The sequence below is a fragment of the Lindgomyces ingoldianus genome (genome assembly GCF_010093535.1).
Source record: "Lindgomyces ingoldianus strain ATCC 200398 unplaced genomic scaffold BDR25scaffold_15, whole genome shotgun sequence".
In the NCBI taxonomy this organism is placed as follows: Eukaryota; Fungi; Ascomycota; class Dothideomycetes; order Pleosporales; family Lindgomycetaceae; genus Lindgomyces; species Lindgomyces ingoldianus.
The window spans coordinates 330,986-340,772 of record NW_022985176.1 but is presented as its reverse complement, the minus strand read 5'-3'; the positions used below and the strand labels follow the sequence as shown (position 1 = coordinate 340,772).

The window sequence follows — 9,787 nt, the reverse complement described above, 5'->3', positions numbered from 1 at the left end:
ATGTTATATTTATGTTAGACGTGCACTAATAATACTCTAGTACACGTTTAATATAGTTATGTCTAGGATCTAGGGAGGATACTGTGACAGTACCCCCCCCCTTATTAGAAAGGGAATCCTTTACATTAGTAGTTCTAGCATTAGGTTGTCTTTATTAGAGTATAGGTTTAGTTTAGATAGGTATTAGGCGTAGAATTAGGTTACTATAGAGTTTTTTTGCAGGGCTTCTGCAGGTTTCTATAACAGTTTATTATATCTAGTCTATTTTATAAGGTATTTATAGATATATTTTTTCTTATTAAACTAGATTTATTTAACATCTTCTATAACATATTCTAGTTTATTGTTTATAATAATAAGTTTAGGTAGCAGGTTTAGCTATTTAGGTAGATAGTTAGATTTAGAGGCTACTTAGCGCAGTAATAATATGTAGAACACAGGGTGTATCTTTATGCTGTTAGGTAGGATTAATTAGTAAGCATGTAATAAAACTATATAAGCTACTATAAAAAGGCTAAGGTTTTTCTAATTAAGTTTCTTTAATTATTAGTTTATTTAGATATTTCTAGTGTCTAGCTAGACCTTCTTGCTAGCTGCATATGTAGAGGCAGAGGTTTAGAATTAGTTTACATACTCTTGTTAAAAAGCTTAAGCCTATGTAAGCTTTTTATAAATATATTTAGATATATTTTAAATTTTATTAATAAGTTTATTTATATCTATTACTTATATAAATTAATAAGTTAGTTAGAGAGTATTTAAAAGTAGTTTAAATCTTATTTAAAAGTAGTATCTATAGTTTGCTAAGAATAAAGATACTTATGTTAATTTAAATGTTATGTTATTAGCTTTAAACTATGCTATAGCTAACTATTTTACTTAGTTGTTTTGCTAGTAGTTTATGTACACTTATAGGACTTATTTTATTATAGTGTTTACATTCTTAGTCTAGCTATTAGTCTCTAAGTAAAAAGCTATAAATAGATAGAGGATAATTTAGAGCTATTTACAGAGTTTGTCCTAAAAGGCTAAGACAAACTGTGTACCTCTATCTAATATAATTGTGTTAAGCAGGCTATAGTAAACCTATACATATTAGTAGAATAACTAGGCTATATTAGAGGTAGTTATAGAGGAATATAGTATTAAGTGTTAATACTTAGTTAAGTAATTAATAACTACTATAATATTTATGTACCTTTTAGATAAAGGTAGGTCTATAATAAAATTAATTAATATATTTTTCTAAGCTTATTTAAGAATTAAAAGTAGTTTAAGCAGGCTATTATACCTTTTTTAAAAGGCTTTTACTTTACAGCAAGTATAGCAACATAATATGTATTAGCGTACAGTATAGAACATGCAGGGCTAGTAGTACTCTCTCTATAGTAAGTTAAGAGTCTTTCCTCTGCCTAGGTGTCCTCTAATAGGCAAGTTGTGTATAATTTAAAGTAGTTTAATTCTTAGTTTATTAAAATTAAAGATTATAAGTTAGTTATAGTAATACAGCTTACTATTTTAGTTTTTATAGTTAGCTAGTATTACTTTCTTTAACTAACTAGCACTATTTTAAAGCAGGTCTAAGGTTTTTTAGATAAATTTATTATTTAAATACTTATTAGTAATAATTTAATTAATTATCTAATTTATTTTGTTTAAGTTAAAGTTTAAAAATAGCTTAAGTTAAAGCAGAGTTTAGTGTTAAGCCTTTTACACTTCTTTTTAAGTAGAGATGTTTTAGAATTACTTTATAAAAGTATCTAGTTTTTCTTTATTTTAACTAGAATAATAAATAATTTTAAAATTAAAATAAAATAGGTATTTAAACTAATAAGCTTGTTAGTAGCTAAGTTATTTTATAGTTATAAAGTACTATAAGTTTTTATAGTTAGATAAAACTTATATTAGATGCGCTACACCTTCTAGTTTAGGTTGCTATTATTTAAAGCAGTGTACTATAGTAAGTAATTTTTTATTATAGATCTTATAATTACTTTTTATAAAACTTATTTTTTTTTAAAAAGTATGTAATAAGCTTAATAGTCCTGTCTAGCTTAGTCTAGAAAAGAACTCCTACTACTATGTAGTCTAAGGCATTAGCTTCTACAAGTATTAGTAGTTTAAAGTTAAAGTAGTAGAGTATTAAAGCTTTAGTAAAGGCTTTTTTTAGCTAGTTAAAGAACTGTTAGTAATTTAAGTTAAAGTTAAATTAAATTTTTTTTTTAGTAAGTGTAATTATAAAGCTTACTTACTATAAAAAGTTATTAATAAATTATTAGTAAAAGTTAGTAAATCTTATAAAAGCTTAAACATTTTTTATATTTTTTAAGTATTACTAATCTAGCATAGTCTAAACCTTAATAAGGTCTATTTAAATACTATTTATAGAGATTATATATCCTAAATATGTAACTTTTAATTAGTAGAACTTGCATTTATCTATGTTAAGTTATAGACTTACTTCTTTTATAGCTTTTAGCACTAGGCGTACGTGCTGTTTGTGCTTTAAAAGGCTATTACTGTAAATTAAAATATTATTAATATACATAGTGCAGAACATGTCTAGGTAGGGTTAGAGTAAGTTGTTTACAAAATGTTAAAAAGTACTAAGTGTGTTAGCTAAGCTAAAGGGCATTACTAGGTACTTAAATAGTTTATATTAAGTCTAAAACACTATTAGCTACTTATTACCCTTTACTATTTTTAGCTTATTAAAAGCAGTAATAATATCTAACTTTATAAAATACTTTACTTTACTTAGTTAGCTTAGAGTTTTTTATAAAAAAAGAATTAAGTATTAGTTTTTAATAGTAATAGTGTTTAGTCCTTAGTAGTTAACATAGAATTAAAGCCTACTCTTAAGTTTCTTTATAAATAGTATAAGTAACACTACTAGTAAAAAGCTAGCTTAAATAAACTTTTTTTTAGGTTCTTATTAAGGTATTTTTAAAGCACTTTTAATTTATTTAGCAACATTTTATATAGTAGCCTATAACTAGGTTATTTACTAGGCTTAAAAGTTATTTAGTAATTATATAAATATTATATTAAAAGCTTATTAGACTTATCTTAAAAGAAAATATATAATAAGTTATAGTAGTCTTAAGAGACTATTATTCTTAAGTTAGTGTGTTTTTAGGGAGCTAAAGCTTAGTCTATATTAGAAATTATAACTATGTAAATTTTATAATCTAGTTATTAAGCTAAAGTTATAAATAGAGCAGGTTTTATATAGCAGATGTCTATCTGCTGTTTAAGTCCTAGTTTATGTTTAAATTAAGTAAGTAAAGATTCTTTAAAAGCTTTTTCTTTCTTAAGTTTAAGTAGTTATTAAATTATTTTACATAGCTTATTTTAGTAAAAGGCCTAGCTTATTAGCTTTACTTAGGTAGTTTTTTTTTAAGTTATTAAAAAGTAGGTCTAGAGACCTTTTATATTAAGTGCTACTTAGGTGTTATTTAGGTGTAAGTATAAGCATATATTTTAGTATTAAAAAAAGTTAAAGTTTAAAACTTACTTTTAGTAATTAAAGGTAACCTTATGCTAATACAGCTATAGTTATTCTAGAATTAAGTTATAATATTCTATGTTTATTACATAGAGCTTAATCTACTTCTTATAGTGTTAGTAAGTAATTATAATAGTTATAGTATAAAAGATAGAACTTTTTTTAAGTTATTTTCTATTAAATCTAGTTAAGTAAATTATTTAAGTAAGTAGTGTTAATTAAAAATTTAGTTTACACGCTAGTTTTTTATTAATATAACTTATGCTATTTACTTCTAAGTTAATAAAAGCTTATATTAGAGCTAATATAGTTCTTTATTATAAATATATAGAAATATTAACTTAGTACTTTTAGTTATTAGTAGGGGACTTAGCCTATAAGTTAGTAAAGATCTAGTGTTAAATTAGTCTTAAAAGGCAACTTAGCCCTAAAACAAGCCTTTTTATAGGCTCTTACTACTATAGCTGCAGCTACATTAAGAGTAGTAAGAAAGATTAAAGCTTAAATATAAGTTAAAGCCTTTATAAAAATAAAATTAAGATAGTAAAAATTTTTAATAAGTGCTAGCAGCACTACTTACACAGACTTAAAAAAAAAATAAAGTAGTTTTAAAATATATAACTATACTTACTACACTTAAAGTATTAACTTTTTTTTTTATAATTTTTACACTTTTTAGAACTAACTAAAGCATAATTTAAATTAATTTTTATTATATTAAAGTTTTTATTTGCAACTGCGCTAGTTTAGGGGCGTATTAAAGCTTGTATAAAGAGGAACCTTATGTTATTATTATAGGTAGTAATTAAGTTTACATACACATTAAGGTTGTTTAAAAGGGGTTCTTCTACTATAGCACGTTACAGTTTAGTTAAGAGGGAGTTATGTAAGGCTGTAATTAGACTTATCTTATTTAAGCTTATATTAAATGTAAGTTAGCAGAACTTAGTAAAGTGTAAAGTAAAGCTTTTTTTTTTTATTATAAGGTGTTTAAGCAACTTAGAGCTGTTAACTTTTTATTTAAGTCTTTATAAGTTACTTATAAAAACACTATAAATTAATTTAAGTTAATAATATTTTTATTTATTAGTAAGTTAATTAAAGCTGTTATATTATAGTTAAGTTAAAAGTAGGCATATAGTAACTAAAAGCATTTAAAAAGAAATTAGTCTATATTTCTTTTAAGTTTATATTAGAGCTTGTGTAAAAAGAAAAGTAGGTTTTTTTATTTTTTATTAAACAGTAGGGGATTAGAGAGTTAGTTAGATTTTATTACTAAGTTAAAAAGGTTATAAGTTATAAGCAGTGTTAAGTAGAAAAAAGTTAAGCTATTTCTAGACTTTTAAGTAAGCTTTAAGGCTAGTAAGTTCTTAGTTCCTACTACTATAATAAAAGTTAAGGCAGAAATAGACTACTTAATAATGTAAAGCTGTTTTTTAAAGTCTTTTTAAAAAGCTTTAAAGCTTATAATATAGTAGCTTTTTTATAAAGTAAGCGCTTTTTAGAAGGCTTTTTAGCTTACTTTAATAGCTTAAAGTTATATAAGTACTAAGCTTATTAGATTAAATTTAAAGGCTATTCTTAGCTAAAGTTTTAACATAACATAATGTTATAATTATGTATAAGTAAAGTTATAGAGCTTTACAGAGGTCTAGTTTAATTACTATATAAAGTATTATAGTAAGTATAAGACGTTGTGTAAGGAATAAAAAGGTTTAAAAGAAAATTAGTAATTAAATACTTAGCTTAAAAGTCTAAGCGCTTTAAGTATAAATTAAGCCTATTTTAGGTTTAGTTAGTGTTAAAGCAGTTTATGCTTAAGTTTATGTCTGTGTTATGTTGTGTTTGTGTTAGACGTGCACTAATAATACTCTAGTACGCGTCTAATACAGTTATGTCTAGGATCCGGGGAGGATACCGTGACATAAAAGTATAATAGCATAAAACATTAAGTAAAAGACTAATTATTTAGAACAGTTGCTTATTTAGCCTTAGCGCTGAATTAATTCATGGATCTGATCTAGATCTAGGATAGCGCCACGTGATTCCGGATAATCGATTTGGACCGATTCCAGCTAGCACTGCTTGTAGCACCCTCTCCAAACCTGCAGCTCGACACCTAGATGTCGCTGCAAGGCTGCACTAAACTATGCTATTCTAAGCAATTATCAAGCCGAGGCACGCTAAAATAATATAGCGCAGTAGTAAACTATCGCTGCAAGCTGATGGCAGCATCTTGCAGCACCCTCCGCAACACCTGCAGCTCAACGCCTAGATGTCGCTGCAAGGCTCTACTGAACTATATGGTATTGCATGATATTCTAAGCAACTATCAAGCAGCAGCAGGTTAAAATAATGTAGCGTGGTAGTGAAATGTCGCTGCAAGCTGGTGAGAACAGGTTCTTCCAGGCATATTAGTCAGCAGAAACTCTATCAGGCTTAGCGTGTCCCTAGGCTAGCCTAACTCCTTCCCAGTCTAGTTTAGCGCTACATTATGCCGAAGTTTATGTGAATTTTTATGTCAGGTGACGTCTAAATGCGGTAATTTTTTTTTAAGCTGAGGCATTTCCTTTGCTGGAACGACGACAGAGGGAATTGATTATAGATTTCGCGAGCGAACGCTCGCGAAATCAAGTGCTGTGTACAGTGACGTGCATTTCTATCAGATTTGTGAGGGGAAAGTTGTTACTTGGCATTGCCAAGAATCCAGAGAATTTTGCACACGACAAAAAGAGTCGAGTAGCGTTGGATATGGGAGTTCATCAACGAAGCCATTCGCACCTGACTATCTACAATTATTCTTACTTTGGCATACCCTCCAATAAGACGGCGTACGTCGGCGCTCCAATTACAAGTACGTGACAGTCCTCTCAGATTCGGGCTCAATACACCTATAGACCTCCGTGGACAACGCATCAGACGCAGAAAAGCATTAGATCCGAGCTGGCTCTGACAAGTCCAAAGTTGCAGCGATCAAGAATATCCCGACGTTTCGAACTCTACCGCGCGTTGAACGAGCTTCCCGTATACAACCGGGGGAGGCCTGACGTAGTTCCCAATCGACTGCATCCCATCCAGAGGGAGTGTACCTTATACCCGGATCAAGTTCACAACTTCCACTGCCGCGTCAATAAGTTTATAATCCGCCTTATTGTAGAGTGACGACTCGGTGGGCGGGCGCTAGAAGAAAGAGCCGAGGCCCACAGTTACACGACCGAGAGTAGGGGCCTAGCATATTGTTGCCAGTCTTTGATATTGGAGAGACCGGCTTCGATAGGAACGATGACTCAGCCTGGCAATGGTAAGCCAACGTTGACAGAGATAGTCCCAACATAGTCATAGCCGCTGAGACGAGTTGTCCCAGATACCATCCATGAAATATTCCCAGAGAAATCCGATATATCCAACGGAACTATTGTGGGCATTGTAGGTGTCCTTGTTACGCTGCTCGGATATATGCCTCTCGAGTACAGATATAGGACCACCAGACGAATATGTAATGGTTGCATCCGCAAGATTCGTAGAGTAACGACTGGTAAGCGCGAATTTCCTTAGGCGGCCAAACGAGAACGCATCTATCCCTAATGGTTTGGGTTGTAATATTCTTCTGGAAACAAAATATATCTGTGTGGTAAGGCGCTCAGCGGTGTCTCGGTTGATCATTGCTTGCTGTTGGAGTATCCGTTTTCCTGTTGGGCTAGTTTATTTGCCATTAAATTAAATTGTGACGTGGCTGGAAGAAATACTAACGAAGAAGCTAACGTTACTACGTCTGTTTAGGGAGACGCCGCACGAGAAACGTTTTACCGCTGCATGTGAATGACGCCATTCTGGTACCGTATGAGTTGGCCGTGGATCCCTTGTCAGAGGCTCAAAATGTAACTGAGGAATGGGGCAGAGAATAAAGATAACAAAAGCATAAAAGGGGTTGAGCTGTGGTAACAGTTCAGAGTCATTGCTGACTGAGATGAAGGTTGAGTGTTGATGAAACGGAGTTGTGAGGATACAGCATGAGAGAGGCTGCGAAAGGGCGCAAAATATTTGGACCTTCTGGGTGGGCGGGCGAGGGTCTTTGTAGCCGTGGCGTCAATTAGAATTGTACTTTTGCTCTTCAACCAACTCAATGTCCGCTAAGCAATAGTACTTTTGCTCTTCCACCAACTGATGCATTCGCTAAGAAATAGTACTTTTGCATGAAATGGGGCGTAGCGCTGCCAAGGATTAGTACTTTTGTCCGGACCAATCGGTAAAACTCAGCTCCGCTTTCGGTGAGTCTCTTGGTTCAAGGCTGAAAAACACCATCATCAGGATCCAAGCTCCATTTGCGCAATCATTTGTGCCGTCAGAACCTTTGGTCCCCTCTCAACACGCTTAAGATTTAAAAGATTGGGCCGCCTTTCGATAAGGCCACATATTTGGCAGTGGAGCCTATAATGAGAAGATTCTTAGTGGTAAGATAAAACAACCTAGGGAGAGTGAGTTAACTAGAATCTAAGTTACATATTGCACATACCATTAGAGGTGTATGGGAATGTCATCACTAACGGTATATATGATTTCACTTAGCCATTCTCTACCACACCAGCGTCGCTTTGACGTAGAGCCAAGGCTTCCCAACGAAGAACATGTTTATTTTGCTAACAGACAGCTTAGGAGAGAAACAACACGCACCGCTCGAGTCTCATCTTGCCTGCTTTCCGCGATGCCGATTTTTCATATCCTCTAGCGAGTCACAGCGCCTCGTTGCAAACTTACGAGCTCCGCAGCAGCTACGCGTGGCTCGATGGGCCCATAGAAGGGCAGATTACAACTGGCGGAAGCCATGCGCCATGTTCCGTGGATCTAGCTCCAATAGCTTCGGAAAGCAATATACAGAATATACCTGCAAGTTTCCTGGGTCCGCCAAGCCGGTCACGAAAGAGGAAGGCTCCAACACTGCGCGCCGAGGACTGGGAGCCGTACAAAGGTCGCATCATCGAGCTCCATGTTACACAAGGACTATCCCTGAAAGAAGTTAAGAAGAAGATAGAGAACGAGTTTGGCTTCAGTGCTGAGTAGGTCACTGTTTTCAGAGCAAGATGCGCTCATGTGCTGATACAATTATGGTTCAGGCTACGTCAATATCGAACACGCATAACCCAATGGGGTAAGGACAAAAACATCAAGCCAGAGGAGATGGAAGCAATTGTCCGGAAACGGCAGCGAAGGAGACTCGTGGAGGTCAACAAAGAGGAGCTGGTCTTTACCGTTAGGGGCAATGCAGTGGAGACGCAGAAGATCGACCGATGGATGAAGCGGAATAACGTCCCTGAAAGCTTCTTGTACACCCCTGATCCCCCGGCATGTAAGTTACTTTGTAAAAGATACCATCTACATACGATACTAACATGCCGAAGCCACCCCGTCCCCTGTGAACTGTCGAACTATTTCCGAGCGCGGTTCTCCGGCCCGGAGTCCCGCATTTTCAGCAGCGACTCCTGTCCTTTCATCAGGAGACAGTATCTCCATCACCCCGAACCCACAGAAGTCCTCTCCTGCACCTTCAATCGCTAGCATAATTCGGCCGCAGAGCAGCACTTTCACTGGGCAAAGTCCGGCTCCTACCTATCGATCTCTTCCAAGCTTCCTTCTAGGCTCAGTCCTTATTCCAGGCGGCTATAAAGGTCAATTAGATACTGCGGCTGGTTTTCTGCATGCTCGGTACAAACAGACGGACGAAGAGCATCTGCGAGAAGAACTGTCTAGGGCAGAGACTTTATTCGGGCTTAACCACTCCGAGACCCTGGGCATACTATCTAAGCTAGGGAACGTGCTCATGGATCAAGGAAGATACAAGTCAGCTGAAGAAGTGATTCGCAGATTGGTGGAAGGTCGCCGAACAGTGGGCGGTAACGACGAGGTTGACACGCTTGATGCCCTGGAACTGCTTGGGGAAGTTTTAGTCCTTCAAGGGCTCTATCCTAAGGCTGAGAAACTGCACCGACAGACGTTTGAGTTTAGAAGAGCTATTCTAGGGAGTGAGCATCCTTCCACGCTAAGCAGCATGGGCAACCTGGCGTCGACGAGCAGGAACCAAGGGCGGTGGAAGAAGGCTGAAGAGCTAGAGGTGCAAGTGACGGAAATGAGAAAAAGGGTGCTTGGGGATGAGCATTCAGACACGCTGCGCAGCATGGGCAACCTGGCGTCAACATATAGGAACCAAGGGCGGTGGAAGGAGGCTGAGGAGCTGGAGGTGCAAGTGATGGAGACGTTCAAGAGGGTCCTTGGGGAGGAGCATCC

The 9,787-nt window shown here is 34.8% G+C and overlaps 2 protein-coding genes across 2 annotated transcripts in view; one reads left to right on the top strand and one right to left on the bottom strand.

Moving 5' to 3' along the window:
- Positions 1 to 6,844: 6,844 nt before the first annotated feature.
- On the bottom strand, positions 6,845 to 7,678 carry BDR25DRAFT_393545 (uncharacterized protein; the record flags this gene model as incomplete). The annotated part of the gene is made up of 4 exons (XM_033698263.1): positions 6,845 to 7,177; positions 7,238 to 7,390; positions 7,421 to 7,558; positions 7,625 to 7,678. The coding sequence occupies 4 exons, from the start codon at positions 7,676 to 7,678 to the stop codon at positions 6,845 to 6,847; spliced, it is 678 nt and encodes a 225-aa protein (XP_033547710.1).
- A 168-nt stretch (positions 7,679 to 7,846) lies between these two features.
- The window catches only part of BDR25DRAFT_286160 (TPR-like protein), a gene marked incomplete at its 3' end in the record, with an annotated part of 3,844 nt that continues 1,903 nt past the window's right edge, over positions 7,847 to 9,787 (top strand). The window contains exons 1-5 of the mRNA XM_033688230.1: positions 7,847 to 7,959; positions 8,028 to 8,054; positions 8,162 to 8,562; positions 8,620 to 8,852; positions 8,905 to 9,787. The exon at positions 8,905 to 9,787 is cut by the window's right edge and continues 3 nt beyond it. Coding sequence (XP_033547709.1) covers positions 7,942 to 7,959; positions 8,028 to 8,054; positions 8,162 to 8,562; positions 8,620 to 8,852; positions 8,905 to 9,787 — 1,562 coding nt within the window. The 5' untranslated portion in view covers positions 7,847 to 7,941. The remainder of the gene's footprint in view (positions 7,960 to 8,027; positions 8,055 to 8,161; positions 8,563 to 8,619; positions 8,853 to 8,904) is intronic.